The sequence below is a fragment of the Hesperophylax consimilis genome, chromosome 29, assembly GCF_061612785.1.
Source record: "Hesperophylax consimilis isolate HC1 chromosome 29, BYU_Hcon_1.0, whole genome shotgun sequence".
NCBI lineage: Eukaryota > Metazoa > Arthropoda > Insecta > Trichoptera > Limnephilidae > Hesperophylax > Hesperophylax consimilis.
In genome coordinates this window covers 19,204,080-19,225,761 of record NC_142864.1, presented here as the reverse complement: position 1 = coordinate 19,225,761, position 21,682 = coordinate 19,204,080, and the positions used below count along the sequence as shown (strand labels likewise).

General features: G+C 35.4%; 1 protein-coding gene across 1 annotated transcript in view; it reads right to left on the bottom strand.

Annotated features, from left to right (window-relative positions):
- The window catches only part of Abcd1 (ATP binding cassette subfamily D), a 160,749-nt gene that overhangs the window by 42,185 nt on the left and 96,882 nt on the right, over positions 1 to 21,682 (bottom strand). The window contains exons 2-5 of the mRNA XM_089649322.1: positions 15,671 to 16,817; positions 11,605 to 11,703; positions 9,745 to 9,884; positions 7,101 to 7,273 (exon numbers count right to left, since the gene is read on the bottom strand). Coding sequence (XP_089505448.1) covers positions 7,101 to 7,273; positions 9,745 to 9,884; positions 11,605 to 11,703; positions 15,671 to 16,329 — 1,071 coding nt within the window. The 5' untranslated portion in view covers positions 16,330 to 16,817. The remainder of the gene's footprint in view (positions 1 to 7,100; positions 7,274 to 9,744; positions 9,885 to 11,604; positions 11,704 to 15,670; positions 16,818 to 21,682) is intronic.

Sequence of the window (21,682 nt, the reverse complement as noted above, 5' to 3'; positions counted from 1 at the left end):
TGAATTGTAAAAAAATGTATATCTATAAAGATATTTTCATTATCTATGATTGTTTAATTTTAAGTATTGTTTAATTTTAAGTTTTGTCATAAGAATGTTGTCATAAGATTTTTGTCATAAGACTGTTAAACCGGATGGACTTAGTTAGATAGGTTTCTCATTTTGCTATTTAATTATAGCGTAAATTCAGTGCAAGTGAGGGCTGTTTAACCACCCTAAAGTGAAGCCAAATTGGCCTTGATTTCCTGTGCAAGGAAAAGTGATCTTGTTTTTTTTCTTTATTATTAAGAAATTTATTTTTAAGAAATTTAGTTTTTAAGAAACTTAATTCTAAGTTGTTATTATAACTACTAATTATTGTTTATGTTTTCATTTTTCTAGACACCTGATGGACTCATAGTTTAGTTTATTAGTGGTCTTAGTTGTTCATGTTTGAGGGCAAACATTTTGTGGGAAGGGGGGAATTGTCACATAAATATTTGTGACAAGAGAAGTTCTTGCTTAATTGGGTTTATTTTGTCTATGGGTATTTTTTTCGAACTTTGGCAATATTTTGAAGGAAGGAAGTACAGTTTTGTTTATGGTCACTTCCTCCCCGGTCAGCTAGGCCTGCTGATCGGTGGATCCAGTCACTCTCTTTTAAAGGGGCTTGAATCTGAGTTAATCATGTGAATAGGAGTTATTATTTCTTTAAAAAAAGGCGCGGGGTGTTTATCCATTCACGTACAGTTCGTGTTTGTTATTATTTTAGTGGGGAATATGGAATCCCGCTTTTATTGAGTGTTGGCCGATGGTCATGTCGGAGTGCTCGTGTTACGGACTTGAAACCGAGATTGGTTTGGTCCTAGCTGTGGCTGGTTGTTCTTGGCGGAGTGTCCCCGTGTCGCAAGAGAACGGATTGCTGTCCTGGCTCCGTTGAAGAGTCTGGTCGACTACCACGTGCTGCAGGCCTGATGCCCCTGCAGGCGTCTATTGAGGGAGTTGCTGTCCTCCCGCTGCCACTAAGAAAACGGATTGCTGTCTTGGCTCCGTTGAAGAGTCTGGTCGACTACCACGTGCTGCAGGCCTGATGCCCCTGCAGGCGTCCATTGAAGGAGATGCGTCCTCCTGCTTCCACTAAGAGAAGGATGTCCTGGCCTTCGTCCCGGGTCCGTTCCCCGCTGCCGAGAGCAAGTTTTCGTTCGCCATCCGTTGTCATTCTTTCGTTTCACGTTAAGTTAGTTTAGTTTGATTCAGGAGTCCATCGGGTATGTGCCTATATTTATTTCTATGGTTACATGTTTATCATCTGTACTCTTTTGTTGTAACTTTTGATGTTTCAATATATTTTCCATTAAGAATTCATTCTTATTATTTATGATCACCCAACCTACTTGACAGGAAATTTATCCCACAATCATGAGATGGACATCTCAGCTCTACCGTTTCCTTTTAAACATTGGAATGTACCTACCTAAAATTGCATACATTACATGATATTTCATCAAAATGACAATTAAACACACCTTTAAAAGTGATATAGAGTCACTAAAAGTGATGAAACAAAAACTAGGTTTAATAGTTACCTATGTAACATATTTAACCTAGTTTTTGTTTCATCACTTTTCATGACTTTATATCCCCTGGTCACCATTATTTGTAAATAACTGACATAACCTAACAAAGTTGGTAACATTGGATGATAGAATTGTCTAATTATTGTACTGTACTCTGATATAAGATAAGATGTGTACCACAGGACTCTGTTCTTGGGTAACTATTATTTTTAACTAACTAACCTAACTAACAAATTGGTGACATTGAATGAGGATGGATATGGATAAATAGTTTTGTCCGTATAAAAACACAATTCTTTCAAAAAAGGTATAGAAATTAGCAATAAGTAGTTCCTGAGCAAGCCGCACAATTGAGCTAGCTCTTTTTCATGAGCCATAACCATTATAACCTTTAATATTAATGTTATTCAATGTTATGTTCATGTATTCTCATACATAACCTATAATAATTATGTTGTTTGCATTTCCGAATGTCATTGTATTGCAAAGAACTTTTCATTGTTTGAGTATAGACAACTTATTACTGTTGAAGTTTGAAGTTTTCGAAAGTTGAGTAAATTAATTATTATTTTTTCTTAAAATATAATATCGATTGTCTCTGATTTTTTTTTTTGTTGATCTATGAACAAGATTAGTTGTCAAAATAAACAAAGGTTAAACGTCAAAACGAGTGTTGTATTTTTTTACACTTTCAAATGATTACAGCAATCAAAAGCTATTGTATTTTTATGAATGGTAAATAATAATACCGAATCAAATTAAAAAATTAACATGCATTTGTTAAAATCTTTGTGTTTTTATATTCAATACGGAGGTATATTTTTCATATCAATACAAACAACTGTGATATTAAAATTCAGTTTATTTGTAATTGCAATGCATACAAGGTACAAACATACGTACGATACATACTTTTTAAATATATTTGCACAGTAATATTCAAGTTTTTATGAATCCAGTACACATTTAAATTACGAATTTGTGAAAAATAAATTACCTACCTTATTATTATCGCAAATACTGTCAAAACATATACCTTGTTTACATTTTAAAAATACTATCTGTCAAAATGTGTACATTGACATTTTTCATCTATCATGATGAAACATAAACATGCAAATAATGTTCAATATTGTTATTATATAATGAAATACCTTTTTCAAAGAATCTTTTATATGATATTACCATTTCATATACAAAAATGGTAACGAGACTTTTCATGGTTATTTTTCAATGACAGCGCACTTCTGTCATTATTGAATATGTTGTTGTTGTGGTGTCATCTGACATTAGGCACTAGTAAATACTACATTGTTTACAAACATGGATAACTGTCAATGTCTCCACAAGACTTCGTTGTTTCTTTTTTGCCGTATATTTAATCGAAAATAACGACGTGTTATTCCTTAATAAAGAGCATCATCATCATCTTTATCAATTTTCAAAAGAATTTGGTTAATTGTTTTCTTTATCAATTATAATAACAATTTGGATAATTGTTTATTTTGATTAAAGTACAATAAAGTAAATGTCAACAGGACGTTTTAGTTATTATTAAGTATAATTCAAAAACTAGCCAACGATCTTTTGCGTTCTGTGCACAAGGATGACAATAGGTCGTCAGCAGTTACTAGTAATAAATATAAGTTTACAACAAACAACATGGACGCATGTGTGTCGCTATCTCATTGTGGACAAGATGTTAGACCACTTGTTAATATTAAAATTAAGAATTTGGTTTTTTTTTTCAGGTAGATTAGTTTTGTTTTTTCTCTTTAAGGAAGCCAATGTTTTAGTGTGTAGGCCTACCAAAGCCTTCACATTATTGCAATATATATTTATAATTCTTTTGTGACTGTTCTGTTCTCATGATTTGGAGTTTGGTACCTTCATTTCTTGTGCTCAGTACGGACACTATAATCTAGTTTATTGACGATAAACCGTTTATTTACCCTCGGTAAACTGGAACGTGATCCTTGTGGTCACTGGCGCCCAAATTTTGTTAGTTAAGTCTTTCTTTCTTCGTTACTATGTTTTTTCTTGTTATTAATAACATACACTAGTTTCGGGATTTTGGTAGTTTCAAATATTTGATTATATTGGTTATCATACACTTAGTTATATACATGCACACACATTGATTTATTTCTTGGTTCCGTCTGTATAACGGATTATGTTGTAATGTTTTTATTTTTAAGTTTAAGCCCTTCTTTCTTTAGTCCACTGGAGGCCCTTTTATCGGCCCATTGAACCTCCAGGGAACTTGAGAATGTATATCTTGGAATTTTGTGTTTCAGAGACTTGAGCTACTTTCTGATGCACAAAAGTTCTGTTAGTTCTATTATTGATAGTTTGTATTTCATAAACTTTAAGTATGGTATAGCTTTCCTAAAAGTTCTTTAAATAAGTCTTAGTTCATAAGAAAGTTGTTTTGTCTCTAACAAAGTAAGTACTGCTTTGGCGTGCTTAACTAGTAATTAATTCTTTTGGAATTATCACTTTGCCTCTAATACAGGAAAGTGTGTTTCTGTTTAGTTTTTAAGTCTAAATGTGATAAACATTAGAGTCTTACTGTTAATACCAGTATTAGACTATAAATTAAGTATTACTAGTGTCATTCATTAAATTTTGGATTGATCACCCCTCGAATAGTGTCAACTCACTGAAAGCCATAGTTGATCACACAATTTTGTTTTGTTTGTACAAGAAATGCTGACGTTTTGTCTACACTTGGAGTGTTCTTTTAAGGAATGCCAGCTTGGTTATTGCCTTGGTCTCTTTTCTTTTACAAACAATGTCACTCTGTTGAGTGTTTGCTGCAGGTTGTTATATGGATTTTTGTATATCCTAAGGTATGAGCTTAACTTACTAGTTTCTGTTTTGCTTTTTAGTACCAATTGACTTTGGTCATGAACTGATTGATAAATAGATGGGTATTGTGTTATGTAAATCCTATTCTGTCCACCTTGATTGGCAGGTATTTATAGTTTTATAAACCTGACCTGATTTGACTTTCGCAAAATGGATAATTTGAATATTATTCTTGTTTGACGACTCTGTTACTTATTGGTATTTCTTCGGAATTGTAAATCCTGGTTCAATAACGAACGATAAAAAATGATGGATAAATAATCCAATACAAACCCATACTCTGGTCACGTCTGATAGACAGTTTGTAAACTGATTCTATATTACTTATAACACAGAAAAGTATTTTCTTGTGTACTAATTTTGCCTACTTTGAACTGCATTGTTCTGAATTGTAAAAAAATGTATATCTATAAAGATATTTTCATTATCTATGATTGTTTAATTTTAAGTATTGTTTAATTTTAAGTTTTGTCATAAGAATGTTGTCATAAGATTTTTGTCATAAGACTGTTAAACCGGATGGACTTAGTTAGATAGGTTTCTCATTTTGCTATTTAATTATAGCGTAAATTCAGTGCAAGTGAGGGCTGTTTAACCACCCTAAAGTGAAGCCAAATTGGCCTTGATTTCCTGTGCAAGGAAAAGTGATCTTGTTTTTTTTCTTTATTATTAAGAAATTTATTTTTAAGAAATTTAGTTTTTAAGAAACTTAATTCTAAGTTGTTATTATAACTACTAATTATTGTTTATGTTTTCATTTTTCTAGACACCTGATGGACTCATAGTTTAGTTTATTAGTGGTCTTAGTTGTTCATGTTTGAGGGCAAACATTTTGTGGGAAGGGGGGAATTGTCACATAAATATTTGTGACAAGAGAAGTTCTTGCTTAATTGGGTTTATTTTGTCTATGGGTATTTTTTTCGAACTTTGGCAATATTTTGAAGGAAGGAAGTACAGTTTTGTTTATGGTCACTTCCTCCCCGGTCAGCTAGGCCTGCTGATCGGTGGATCCAGTCACTCTCTTTTAAAGGGGCTTGAATCTGAGTTAATCATGTGAATAGGAGTTATTATTTCTTTAAAAAAAGGCGCGGGGTGTTTATCCATTCACGTACAGTTCGTGTTTGTTATTATTTTAGTGGGGAATATGGAATCCCGCTTTTATTGAGTGTTGGCCGATGGTCATGTCGGAGTGCTCGTGTTACGGACTTGAAACCGAGATTGGTTTGGTCCTAGCTGTGGCTGGTTGTTCTTGGCGGAGTGTCCCCGTGTCGCAAGAGAACGGATTGCTGTCCTGGCTCCGTTGAAGAGTCTGGTCGACTACCACGTGCTGCAGGCCTGATGCCCCTGCAGGCGTCTATTGAGGGAGTTGCTGTCCTCCCGCTGCCACTAAGAAAACGGATTGCTGTCTTGGCTCCGTTGAAGAGTCTGGTCGACTACCACGTGCTGCAGGCCTGATGCCCCTGCAGGCGTCCATTGAAGGAGATGCGTCCTCCTGCTTCCACTAAGAGAAGGATGTCCTGGCCTTCGTCCCGGGTCCGTTCCCCGCTGCCGAGAGCAAGTTTTCGTTCGCCATCCGTTGTCATTCTTTCGTTTCACGTTAAGTTAGTTTAGTTTGATTCAGGAGTCCATCGGGTATGTGCCTATATTTATTTCTATGGTTACATGTTTATCATCTGTACTCTTTTGTTGTAACTTTTGATGTTTCAATATATTTTCCATTAAGAATTCATTCTTATTATTTATGATCACCCAACCTACTTGACAGGAAATTTATCCCACAATCATGAGATGGACATCTCAGCTCTACCGTTTCCTTTTAAACATTGGAATGTACCTACCTAAAATTGCATACATTACATGATATTTCATCAAAATGACAATTAAACACACCTTTAAAAGTGATATAGAGTCACTAAAAGTGATGAAACAAAAACTAGGTTTAATAGTTACCTATGTAACATATTTAACCTAGTTTTTGTTTCATCACTTTTCATGACTTTATATCCCCTGGTCACCATTATTTGTAAATAACTGACATAACCTAACAAAGTTGGTAACATTGGATGATAGAATTGTCTAATTATTGTACTGTACTCTGATATAAGATAAGATGTGTACCACAGGACTCTGTTCTTGGGTAACTATTATTTTTAACTAACTAACCTAACTAACAAATTGGTGACATTGAATGAGGATGGATATGGATAAATAGTTTTGTCCGTATAAAAACACAATTCTTTCAAAAAAGGTATAGAAATTAGCAATAAGTAGTTCCTGAGCAAGCCGCACAATTGAGCTAGCTCTTTTTCATGAGCCAGATTTGTACGACTTTCGGTAAACAGTACCACGGCTCAATTGAACAGTCACCATTTTTATGAGGAGATATTTTAGAAAAATAGCGCCATTAAAATTATCCGAGAATTAATTGTTATTACTTACTCAGACAAGTGAATGGCGTCTGACAGTTCGACATCTGGACTTGGATGTATGTATCCACACCTACTAACTACCTATTATCTTATTTATCTCGTGTTACGAGGTGGCGTACCGGTAACAAGAGTCGTACAATCATTCAAACGCTGGGAGCCGTATCGAGCACAATATTCTCATCGCTTATACGCTCTGACATTGGACGATAGAGTTGTCTAACTAATTTACTGTATTGTACTGTACCTTGTGCCCCCCGTAGAAGGCGATCTCCTCGGCGTGTGCTATGATCCTGGAGTGGATGTGTCTCAAATAGCCATGCCTCTGCGCCTCCTCGCTGACCAGCTGCCCAAACTTGGGGCTGAGCACACGCATTATGTTGCCCGTGACGGCCACCACGCAAACAGCGAACAGGGGACCTGGCGACACAACAATACATTAGTCAAGGCACAGAAAAGAGGTGAAGGAATGGGCCTTCTCACTGACCAGCTACCCAGACTTGAGGCTGAACACCAGAGTGGAAATAAAGTACCCACAAGAAAAGATAAAATTGACACAAATGTAGACGATTGGCAAACACTCCACATAATCATAAAACCAAAACAACGCAACGAGACAAGCTAAATATACCCAAGTGTAAAACTACCTTTGGACGAAGAAGCTCTGAATCAGTAATATATAACTAATAAGGTATATGTATAACAAACTCCCACGCAATATCAAACAAATTAAATCAATTACTAACTACATTAAGTCAACCACATCTTGGCAACGAATTATCAGAAAAAGAACTGATTAGTATTTATAAAAACATTGTCATAGAAGTTAGTAAATGTTGAGAAGTGAGTTAGCTAAGAGCTTCATAGATGCACTCCTAGAGGGTAGCTAGTAGTCAGTAGTCGCTAGGGCCAGTTAGGCTTCTTCCAGACAAACATGGTGTTTGCAGATCTCATTTAGCGAGCTCCTAGTTAGGTCAACCATCGAAGTCACTCTTGTAATACGCGAAGTATTGAATAAATCCCTGATTTAATATAGAGAACTTATTCTCTAAAATCTTCTTCCACAAAGAGTTGGAGAACTGTTTGTGGGAACACAACACTAAAAAAATCCTACCCAAACCTTGAAGTTGAACTATAGAAGTCTCCTACCTAAGTAAGAAAACCTAGTTAAATCTCCTAGTGAGGAGGGCTAGTTAAAAAATCTACAACTCCTAATATATTTATATTTTGTATAGGTAGGTATCTTCTTAAAATGTTAAATTTATAGTAATACTAGTGGGTCCGGGCAGACCTTGTACTGCCACAGACTGCCTTCTATGTAGACCACAATTTATACAGACCTCATTTTATGTAGACCGCCGTTTATCTGTTAGATATTTTATGCATTTGACATAAATAGAATACATGCGCAAGTCACATCCATCGTAGATAATGTAGACGTTTCATTTGAAATCGATCATTTCAGCAGATTGTGATTATTATTCAGTACGATAGAAAATAAGTAAAAATGCGACCGGTGCCATTCTATACTCTTAAAAGTACCTTGAAGTATATGTCTTTCACAGTGTGACAGATTGCCATACGAATATGACCCATAGAAAACACTTTCGATATACATTTTTTATTCGGTTTCGGAGATTAGCATTTAAGAACACACTAACACGTGATTTTTTTAAAAGAAATTGATAATAGTTTATTTATTTTTTTATTTGGATTATGAGAATAGAATATACCTATTAAGCTATCGAACATTATACACAACGTTTGTAAAGCATGAAGTAATGTTCAACTGATAAACTAAATATGAAACAATATTAGTAAAACATATAACAGTAACATAAAATAAAATAGAAATTAGAACACTACTAGATATAAGACAAATCACTAAAACTAGATTACCAAAGCTAGTATAACTTGTAGGATTCAACAAAGTTCTGATATAGACTACGATTAATGCTATAAATGGTGTCAGTAAATATATCAATAGTACCCTCAAACTTGTTGCCCAGATCATGCTTCCTATTGGTTAGTGAGTGTGTCTGATAATTGATGTTGTATGTATTGAAGAATAATGTTACATTTTGTCTTAATAATAATGTAAAAAAATTATTTAAAATATTCTCTATAATATGATCAAGTCAGGGAATAATTGACAATCTCATACAGGATGGATACACCTGGTCCAGTGGTCAGGCAAAGTGCCAAGAATTAACCGAGCAAGATGGACTGAAGAAAGATTCAAGAAAGACTAAGGTTATTACCAGAGATGTGCAAAATGGGTACCCAAAACCATTTGAAATGCAAAATGGAAATGGGTCAAAACTTTTCCATTTGAAAATGCAAAATGCAAAATGGTTTTTAGAAAAGCATTTCAAATGCAAAATGCAAAATGGTTTCTCAGGTCAAACAATTAAAATAATTATAGAATTCTTAAACAATTTTGTCATTTAATAATAGACATCAATGTAGAACAAACATATTACATGATGGTAAATCCAAAAACACCACGACTACAGATTATGAAACCACAAAAATTTTGCGCGGAACTAATGTTTCCAAAGTAAAAACATAGAAACTGCTATCTAACATTTAATATTACAGCGTCATGGCCCCATGTTCAGTATTTGAATCAGTATTTTTTGTAATGGTATCACTCAATTTCCAGGGCTTCTACCAGGGAGCAACTTGACAAATGAGGTTGAGGACCGACTGATATTAGGGTCTTATGAAAAAAAAGAGTGGAGATAGTAGGAATAAAGTTGCAAAAAAGCATTTAAAATGGAAAATGCATTGAGAAAAGCATTTAAAATGCAAAATGGAAAATACCCATTTTGCATTTCCATTTGAAATGGATTTATTTGAAATAAAGCACATCTCGGGTTATTACTCACCAGCGATGATGTTCGCCTTCATCTTGTGGGAAAACCTTGCCATGGTGATGGCAATGAGCAGCAGGTCGAAGCAGGGCTTGGTCAGGTGACTGTACAGGTGGGCGCAGGACGAGGCGAACACGCACACATCGTCCGTCAGTCTACAAACAAACAAACAAACATAAGTTACTATCTTCAGTAAATATTCAGAGAGATATCATCAATTAATCGATTAATCTTTACTACGAATACATTTAGATTTATGAATACCAAAAAATACGCTTAGGATAAATTGAAACTATTTCCATTGTTTCGCCCGAGTAGAATTACGATACAATTGTTAATTACTATATATATATAAATAAAAATGAAAGTGTTTGTTTGTGAAAAATTTTAAATCTTCGAAAGTTCTTCACCTATTGCTTTGTAATTTTGACACAACGTTGATATTCGAATACACGTGAGTTTTTATACAGGGTGTATCGGCAAGTACCCGACAAACTTTAACCAGCTATTCCTCAGCACATTTGTAGTAAAAAATGTTATGGGCGCTTTGCTGTCTGGTAACATTTATTTTCCATTAAAAACAAAAAATAAATAAAAAAAATCCACACTCTGTCACTGTCATTTGCATTGTTTCTCGTGTTCAACAGCTGTTATTAGCAAGTGTGTCAAAAAGTGTCCTCGCTCTTTCTTACATACTAGATAATAATAGCTAAAAATGAGACGAATGGTGCCGTGCCATTTCGTTGTGATTGTAAAAGCGCGCCAACGTAGGTACGTACGTACATTATTCAACGAAACTTGAACAAAATATTGCCAGACGGGTTTTCAAACTTTGACAAAGGATAAAACAGTGGTGACATGTGGTGAAAATATGAATAATAATTTTTTTATTAAAAAAAAATGTTACCGGACAGCAAAGTGCCCATAACATTTTTTACTCCAAATGTGCTAAGGAATAGCTGGTAAAAGTTTGTCGGGTACGTGCCGATACACCCTGTATATCTATATTATATTGATGTCACCTGTAACAAGTAAAAACATGTTGTTTTTTTTTAACAGCGCCATTTGTTGGACGTAAAAAAGCAACACATGCTATTGTTTCTCTATATTTACAGAAAGACTGCGGCACAGCAACGCGTGGCGAGGTACAGCTAGTTAATTTATAAAAAAATATATATGCAAAAACTACTAAATAATGTATTTTTGATGAGAAAATTGTGTTAAAAATAATATTATTTTATGGGTAAGTTATAAATAAATTAGATTAGACCCTCTTCCCTCGTGGGACCTTTAGGGAACCAAGGAGGAGTGGAGAGGAGAGATGAGGCCACCTCCTTGAACTTTTCTCTTGTGGGGCCTTCAGGGAACCAAAGGGGAATGGAGAGGAGAGATAAGGCCCTCTTCCCTTGTGGGGCCTTCAGGGAACCAAGGGAGATTGGAGAGGAGAGATGAGACCTGGGAAGACACATTGTGGAAACAGAAGACATAGCCACATACCCAATGACAACCCTGGTGAACTTTATTAAAGGGACTGGGTTGTTGTTAAAGGATTGAGGTAAAATGGGAGATAGCACAATGGGCCTATGGCCTAAGTGCTCACGGGAACTATATGTAAGCCGTCATCGCTCTATAAATAAATAAATAATAATTTTAGGAAAAAACACTTTTTGCAAGTTACGCTTCAAAAGATTAGGATGAATTGTTTATGCCCGTACATAAGCAATATAAATACGAATAAATAGTTTTGTCCGTATAAAAAACTCAATTCTTCAAGAAAGGTACAAATACAATATTGGATTGAATCTCTGATACAACATTGTATTTGTACGCCAGTCAAAATAAACGGAAAAATACAGGAGTCAATAAGAAACATACCTATGGTCAGCATTTTCTATTCTGCTGTCTAAATTGGACACCCTGTAGTAAGTCTGCTTCTTGAAGTACATCCTGTATGCGTGGTCCACTAGGCGAGATCTGCAACAAAATAAGATAATAATTAAACGAAACCTTCCTATGTTTTTAACCCTCGTAATGCCCCGGGAAAAATTCTAATCGTCCGCAGTACACAGCCTGACACTATTTTCGTAATAACTAACTTGTTTTTTTGCAAAAATATGTTTTTGTAAATTGTAACATCTTACTAAAGGAAAGAAAAAATGGAAAGATATGGGTCTTTCTGAAGTAGCTCTAAATCTTTTCAAAAAATATCTCCACGAAAGAAAACAGGTAACAAAAGTTGAAAGCTCAGAATCAGAACCAATAGAAAAAAACCTCGGTGTTCCGCAAGGGTCGGTATTAGGTCCAATTCTATTCATTATTTACATAAATGATATAATTAAAACCATAAAACATTGCAAAATTAGATTATTTGCAGACGATACATTAATCTAAGAGTACATAGATGCAATCAACAAATTAAATGAAGACCTACAAAATATAGAGAAATGGCTGAAATTAAACAAATTAAAACTAAATGTAAACAAAACAAAGTATATGGAAATAGGCAACAAAACGCATAACACATACTTAAAATTGACAATTAATGATGAAAAAATTGAAAAAGTAAATGAAATTAAGTACCTACACCTAGGTACTTAATTTAAGTACTTAATGTAACTCGATTCAAAACTCACTTTCACAGCAAATTTTGAATATGTGCTAAAGAAGGTATCAAAAAAGTCAATTTTCTTAGAAGATTAAGAAATAAACTAAATGGAAACACTACAAAGCTCATTTATAAAACTATAGTTGCATTTAGATTATTGCTCTACTATGTTATATTTGGCCAATGAAGGAAATTTGAACAAACTAGATGCTAAACAGAATAGAGCTATGAGTTGTATACTGGAAAAAGGCAAATACGCAAGCATTAATCAAATGAGAGAGCAGGTAAATTGGATTCCATTAAAAAAATATACCGTTATTTAATGTGTTAATTTTTGTGCATAAAGTCATGAACAACCAAATGCCAAAATATTTTATGGTTGAAATTGTTTTTAATAGAGATTTTCATAATTACGAAACCAGAAATGTAAATAGAATTAGATTGCCACGTATGAAGAAATCAAAATGACAGAACTGCCTAATGTACAAAGGACTAAAGATGTATGATGGAAGTGCCTGAAAGTCTGAAGAATGAAGGAGAATATGTTTATTGTAAAAATATTTAAAGTGAAATATTATATTGTTTATATTAGTTTATTTTCAAATGTTGTATAAACTCACTCAATAAATAATAAAAAATAAAATAAACTAAGTAATATTTTTATACATTTATAATTTTTTTATATATCTTTCCTATGTAGTTTCCCCAGGACAGCTACTGTTATTCAGAGAAATGTTTTTTTTCCCTCTACTGTTATAATACGAAAATATTCTTGAGTTTTATTAAATTTTCCAAGTAAACCTTCTTCTTTACCACAAAAATAAGTCATATGAGGATCTTTTGCAAATTAATACAGTACTAAGAAAATGAAAAATGATGACATTTGACACGAAAATTTCACTTTTTCACAGCTAAAAAATCAATGTTTGCAAGTGACGAAACGACTAGAATTCTAGTAAGACACGTTAGGTTATGTTGTTAGGTTGTTAGGACGTTCATATGTGCCCGTGTGCCCGTAATCTGTCATTAACATTGCGCTGAAATGTTTATTGTAAATTTCTGGGATGGACATGGGCAAAAAGATGCAAGAAAATTCAAGAAGATCCAAGACGAACAAGACGAGCCAAGAAGAATTAAGAAGAGACAAGAAGGACCATGGAGATTCAAGAAAATCCAAGAAGAGGCAAGAAGAGTTAAGAAGAGACAAGAAGGGCCAAGAAGAATCAAGAAGAACCAAGAGGCAAGAAGGGCGAAAAAGAATCAAAAAGGTCCAATAAGAGTTAAGAAGAGACAAGAGCCAAGAAGAATCAAAAATAACCAAGAAAAGGCAAGAAGAGACAAGAAGTGCCAAAAAGAATCAAGAAGTTCCAAGAAGAGATAAGAAGAGTTAAGAAGAGACAAGAAGGGCCAAGAAGAATAAAGAAGAGGCAAGAAGAGACAAGAAGGACCAGAAAGAACCATCAAGAGCCAAGATGCAAGAAGAAGAAAGAAAATAACGCTCAATAAAATCCCTGTCATCGTGCCCATCCTAAATTCCAATATTGTCTTATTAGGCTGCCATCTATACGGGTCGATTAAACTCCAACCGGTCCCGTTTTTCAGATTAAGAATAATTTGAAGACATTATTAATAAAATAGCAATATTTTTTATCAGTAAATTTAGTTTGTAAACGACGCTCATGTAATTATCACGAATTTTATATCAAGAGTATCTAATTGCATTTAATTTAATTAATCCAAAAATATAAACAGTTAAGCAAAGATAAATTTGAATAATGACAAACGCTTTTGCTATGATTATCATTAATTTGTTCTCCAGCTCCAGTCATATTCCATATATAATCGAGGGAGAGATAATGCATAGTGATACATGACGCATTTCAGAATGGATCGAAATTTATTGAAATTGAGGTTTTCTTGAATATACAAGTGGGGCAAAAGTAATGTCATGTCGAAGTAAAAGTAATGTCATAAGTGAATGTGCCATAATGTTTGCAAATGGCGTCAAATGTCACTGTGCTTTGACATTAATAATATTGTAGACAGATAGGGAATTAGTTGACAACAAGCAATGGAGCGATACACACCTGAAGAACGCGGAATTATTGTTACTGCTTATTAGACCAATTTCCTGTCTGTTGTTTTAACGCGGCGTGAATTTCGTCGTCGTTTTCCTCACCGTCCTGCACCATGTGCGCGAATAATTAAGCCTGTGACAAACCATGCCATAAGGGCGCTATATTCTTGTGGCTTGGCCTATTTCAGCATATCGCTCGCCATTCTTTTCCATAGGGATTGTATGGCGAGCGATATACTAAAATAGGCTAAGCCATTATGCGTATAGCGCAATCTGTCAACCCCATTAAGCGTCTGGTTGAGCGTCTGTGCAAACCTTCAAATAAACTTTCTGTGAAAACAGAGCCCAATTTTTTAAATTTCTAACAAAATGGCAGCCTATTCACATTATGATATTAATCTTGCCCCACCTGCGTTAAAACAACAGACCGGAAATTGGTCAAATAAGCAGTAACAATAATTCCGCGTTCTTCAGGTGAGTTTCGCTCCATTGCTTGTTGTTTACTAACTCTATCTGTTTACAACAAAAACATCGGTTCCATGATAACTCAAAACAGTGAAAATTCAACACAACTTTAAAATTGATAAAATGAAAAGTAGTGAAAAAAAACTAGGTTAGATTATAGGTTAGATTTATAGGTTAGTTATGGTCACCAGTCAATTTTAGGTAAGACATTTCGGCTCCTAGACTCTAAACAGCCAATGAAAGTGATTGATCCAAGAGAATTTGATCCAATGAAAGTGATTGATCCAAGAGAATGAGTCCAAGAGAATTTCTACATTTCACTCGAAGAGGAAATTGACACAAAACCTAAAATATTAAATATTTAAGTGGAGTCGACAACTCTACAAAGCACCCTAAATGCCGATCGGATAGGACTGACATTTATTTCGTATATTAAAATTTGATAGAATGCATTGTCATTGATAACGAGTCCAGTTTCGCTCCATGGGATATCTGGTTGTGGGTTAATTTCCGCTTCCAAGATTTACATTCATACATTACAGAAAACAAAAGTGAATTTCAAATATTTAAAAAGGTAATAGACGCAACTGGGACTAGAACCCAAATCCTCTAGTCTTACTGATGTCTCAGTTAAGGTATTGCCAATAGGATCTATGTTCGAGTCCCAGATGCAAACAATCATCTTTTTATTTTCTGTGACTTTTTCTCTATAATATTCTTCAATGATTAAATATTAGAATGAGGTTTATAAGCTTCAATAAGTTAATCATAGTAAGATCAGAAACAATATTTACCTGAAAGCTAACGCCAGTCTGTTTTCCAGGTATCTTATCATGGAGTTGATAAACGTGGCAGGTATCGCAATTCCAAACCATTTCAGCAACATCAGCATGAAGTTGTTCACATCCTTCTTGACTATATACTTGACGATAGAACCTTCCATGGATGCTACGTAAATGGACAAAAAGGTTCTAGTAAACAAACACATTGTATGTACCGTCAATAACCCAGTTTCTTTACAGTATAACTTCGGTACCATTATCTTTACCAACGTCAAAATCTGCTTTATAAACTGTCTGTTCAACCCTGGAACTCTCGCTCCGAGAGATCTCAGAATCTTCGGGCTCTCATCGTCTGAATCCGACGGCGCCTGGTTATTTTCATACTCTATATTACCCCGACACACATTACATCTGTCAGCTTCTAACTTTGCACTGCAAGTGGTCGGAGTCTTGCATTTCTCCACAAGAACTTTCTCGTAATTATTGTTCATATGTTTTCCATTAGAGTGTGGTTTTCTTGCAACCTTTTTCGCACCCTTTGAGGAAGCTGCTATAATCCTGTACCCGATCAGCCCGATTGTTGCCACACCTAACCCATAAACAGCAGGGGTAGGTATTTTCGCACACGCCCTGGCAACATCGTCGCGAACTTTTGACAAAACAGCCGGCATTTTGTCGAAAAAATATTCAAAAAAATTTAAATCAATAAGTAGCACACTTCTATAATGCGTTTATAACGCATGTACGACACTTCGATTCGATCGATAATCGACTAATGCTAATATAATGTATTATTACATCGTTTTAAATTAAAATAATATCGTATTAATTATTATTAATATCACATTTTAATCCCACAAATTCGCGAGAAAAACGACGTTCGCTCATCGACATTTTTTATCACTAACTTAACGTAGAATGTTTCGAATCAGCATTATTTTTTAAAATCACTTATTTTTAAATAATTTCACATGGATTTATAACGAACATTTCATCACAATCTTTGTCAGCACTTTGTTTAAAACGTATAATTATTGTTTATTAGTGGATTTGTTCAATATGTTGCAGTTTTTACGATGCGTTTGTTCAATTTGTTGTATTTTCTTGTCGAGTCGACGTTCCGGTTAAGACAACTCGTCGCAAGGAGATAGCAACTGTTCTGAAACAATACAGAGAAAATGATGATAAGTCAAATTATACACAGTTTTTTTATCAGATACATATAACTACAGGATGTTGGAAAATAGTTTTTAATAGTATTTTAGTATTTTTTTAATGTGAATACAGCACAATAGTCTTAGCATCTCTCCACTGTTCGAAGTCAGTGGAACTGGGGCATACCCAATTGTTTTTTTTTTTTTTTTTTATGTGAATACCACACAAGAATCCCAACTGTTCCCAACCCTCTGGAGCTAGTGAGGCTATGGCATCCCCAATTGGGGTGTGCTGTGAGTCTGAAGGTAGTGGTGATGGGGAGGAGATGGTAAGAGGAAGGTGGGGGATTACTTGGCCATTCAGATCTGGTCACCAAACACGGCTAAAGCCATCTCAAGCAAAGTTTCAATTCTGAAAGAACAACACCAGGGCGATACTGAGAGTATCTTCTACTCTGGATTGTGCTGCAGTATAATATATATAAATTTCTGCCAAAAATATGGGTCTTATAGTAAACCAGCAGAAGACCAAATACATGGCCGTAGGATGTACCCAACAAACCCCATCTCTCGTATGTGGAAGCCAAAATTTTGAAACGGTACCAAGATTCACATACCTGGGCTCCCTAATAACAAACAATAACAACACTACAGAGGAGATCCAGAAGCGCATCGTGAATGCAAACCGCTGCTATTTCCGCCTACAAAAACAAATAAAATCCAGACTGCTTTCCAGAACCACCAAGGTATTAGTGTACAAAACACTAATTAGACCAGTGCTTACGTACGCAGCCGAGACGTGGGTTCTAACTAAGAAGAATGAGCGAGCACTGGACGTTTTTGAAAGGAAAATTTTGAGGCGCATCTTCGGACCGGTTCTAGAAAATAGATTTTGGCGCAGACGTTATAACAATGAGCTCTGTACTCTGTTTAAGGAGCTAAACGTCACAAAGTTCATGTCACTGGGAAGACTTCGGTGGCTAGGTCATGTGGAGAGAATGACCGAGCATCAAGAACCAAAGTCCCTGCTGAGCTCAAGACCGATAGGGAGAAGCAGCCTGGGAAGGCCAAGGTTAAGATGGAGCGACAACGTCCTCAAAGATTTGTCTGCCTTGGAGCTTCGAAACTGGAGAGAGCTGGCGCGGGACCGAGATGAGTGGAGGAAGACTCTTGAGGAGGCCAAGCAAGACCCACCAGGGGTTGTAGAGCCAAAAGTGATGATGATGATGATAATATATATCATTTTGAATTAATGAATTGTGAAATAACACAAATTCATCAATTGCGCACGCTGGGATTTGAACCTGCGACCTTCGGATTGCTAGTCGAGATCCTTACTCCTCGACCACGGAGGCAGTCAGCTATGTTGTGAATCTGAAAGGAGGGGGGTGGGAGATGGGTAGAGGAAGTTACCTGTCTATTCAGATCTGGTCACTAAAAAAGCAAAAAAAATTAAAGCAACAAGGTCAATACAGAGAGTTTTTTATTGTTATATTATCTCCACACAGGAAGCCCTCATCTTTGTCATCTTTGAGGATGCTGTGTGGAAGGTTTTTTTATGGAGAGGAAGTTCTGGGGCGGCGCAAGGCGATGGGTGACCACACCTGGTGGAGGTAGGAACACACTTCAAAACTGCACGGTCTGTTTTACTGTCTTCGGTACTTTCGGTATATTCCAAAAATTCAATTCATTATTTAAACATAATACAGGATTTTCCAATAAGAGGTGTTATTTTGAATAGCCCGCTATTTCGGTAGATGTTACTTTTGAAGCTGTCATTTTTTGACATTTGACAAGTAGAAACTACGCCATTAATAAAAATGGAACGATACACGCTTCAACAACGCATTGAAATTATCAAAATTCACTTGAGTGAATCAAATGCAAATCATCTTGAGTGATGAGGCCCATTTCCACCTCGGTGGCTTCGTCAACAAGAAAAATTGTCGCATCTGGGGCTCGGAAAACCCAAGAGTTATTGTTGAAAAGCCTCTCTATCCTCAACATGTGACTGTTTGGTGCGGTTTATGGTCCGGCGGAGTCATTGGACCTTACTATTTCGAAAATGAGGCTGGAGCAACAGTTACGGTGAATGGATTGGGGCTATCGAGAGATGATTAATGATTTTTTTATGGCCGGAATTGGATGGTATTGATCTGGACAACGTTTACTTTCAACAAGACGGCGCTACGTGCCACACAAGCAACGAAACCATTGATCTTTTACGATCAAATATCAAAATAACACCTCTTATTGGAAAACCCTGTACAATTTCATAAAAAATAAATAAATTTGTATACGACCTCATTCAGAATATCCCGCGATTTTCCACGTATTTGCGCTGTTTTAATAATAATTTGAAACATCCTGTGCGTGTTATTACGGAGAGAAGATAATGCAAGTATATAATTATTTACACACATGACAATATTGGGTACAAATAAAAACGTACCTATAGTAGATTATTACGAGCTTAAACAAAGGACTTTGTTCCTGCTGATAAAACCGCAACTCATTCTATGTCCAATGTACTCAGTCATCTAAATTAATAACAATTTAATAAATCAAGGTTTTACTATCAATATTATTACATTCGCTCGACATGCCCAAACCATCTAAGCGTCCCTTTATTAATCTTACTCATTACGCCTTGCATTATTGGCGAATCTTTACATTTCTCACATGACCATACATGTTTTTACTGCACATCGATCTCATTTTTTTTGTCAAAAATGTAGTTTAGTAGTGTTTTAACGTATAATTGACGTATATCTAGTACGTCACAGCTGTTGAATATTTGGTCTGTATCAGTCAGTCTATGTTTTATTAGTATTACCTTTAAGATCGCTTTCTGTGCGGTTTCTATGTAATTGATAGCCGAGTTTGTTGCTCCTCTCCAAGAAATAATTCCATATTCTATTATTGATTGGCAAAGTGCAAAATATATTGTTTTCAATTGTTTTATTTTATATATGTTTCTTATGTTTAGGAAAATGTGTATTGTTTTGAGAAGTTTATTTGTGATTTGTTTGATGTGAGGTATCCATCTAAGGTTATGGTCAATTACGATTCCTAGATACTTTATTTGTTCTGTTTTTTCTAGAGGAGGGCAATCGCAGATGTTGGTGTTTAAACATTCGTGTATTTTTATGGTGTTTGTGTTGTTTTTTGGCTGTCCCGTGCTATTTATACTGTATGTTGTGAATTTTGTCTTTGATATGTTAAGTGTAAGTATGTTTGAGTCTAGCCATGTTTTCACTTGTGAGATTCCCAAATTCGCTATGTTATATACATTATTCCAATATTAGTACGAAATAGCGCCTCTAATTGTAGCACTTTGTATTCAGTCCACTTTCTTCCTTCCTCTGCCAGTTCCACGCCTATATACATCAGGGTAGGTACCAGCACTCCATTGAGGACTGCTAGCTTCGCTTATTTGAATATTGTTTTTTCGGTACCAACCGCTTTCGATAATTGGAGTGGTAATTACAGTTTACACAATAAAATACAGTTTACACATCGGTAAGAGACTTAAAAAGTTTATCTATGTTTACGTTCAAAATTCAAACATATGTCGATTTGTACTTCTTCTTCTTTATGTGCCGTATCAGGTCCCCCCGACGTTGGCGATCACTCTAGAAAGTGTCTCTTTGTCTTGCGCTGCCCGGAATAGCTCCTCCACACTTCTAATGCCGGTCGACTCTCGTATATTTCGCAGCCAAGACATTTGTCTCCTACCAGGCCCTCTGCGACCCTCTATCTTGCCTTTCAATATTAACTGGAGCAAGTGATACTTCTCCCCTCGAAGTACATGACCCAGATATGAAATTTTCCTGATTTTTATTAATCTAAGCAGTTCTCTCTCTGCTCTAGCCCGCCTGAGAATTTCTGTGTTGGTGATCATGTCGGTCCATGGGACTTTGAGTATTCTCCGGTGAAGCCACATTTCAAAAGCCTCTAACCTGTTCATGGTATTTACTTTCAAGGTCCATGTTTCACATCCATACAACAAGACCGACCACACATAACATTTTAGCATTCTCTGCCTTAGTTTTAAGCTGATATTATTTGTACTTGTATTGTATTGTTTGTACTGAAAACTGAAAGGATCTTTCATCTGCTTTTAAAAATAGTGTTTTATTCAGAAATACGTTCATAAACAATGAATTTCTCTGCAATCGAATGCAATGCGAAATCTGCATCTTGACAGTTCTCCTCGGGAGAATTCGGAATTAAAACGTTGCTTCAAATTGCTTTATCCCTGTTCGGGGAGCAGATCTATATAATAATATAATAGACAGGTACTCTCTCGTCTTCCTCTTTCCTATATCGGTCCCCTCCCCACTAACATCACAATATACCACGATTGAGTATACCATTGTCGCACTGGCTACAGACTTGTGCGGGATTTGAACCCGTGACCTTCGACTTGCTAGTCGAGAGCCTTACCCCTAGACTACGGAGGCCGTGAATATTAACAATACAGATTCTCCAACCAGTCGAAATGATTCCTTTGCAACGTGATTCAATGTATATTAACAACAAGAAACTCTTTTTTATATCCATGACCACCTACAATAATTCATTAACATTTTGCAACAATAACCGCAAAGGAAATTCATACAGTTTTAATGGATATTCTATAGATTCCACGTCAACTCTTTTCAGCTCGCTACGTCATTCCCAATACATAGTGATTTAACATTCTACCAAAAAGCAGTTATGAAAAGAACTCGAAATGTTTTAAAATAAATAAATATATATGTAATTACGGTACTATAGTATATATTAGGGTGTTTCGATATTATATATTTTTTTTAACTATACGAAAATATCTATGGACTAACATATACCACAAAAAAATTATCCA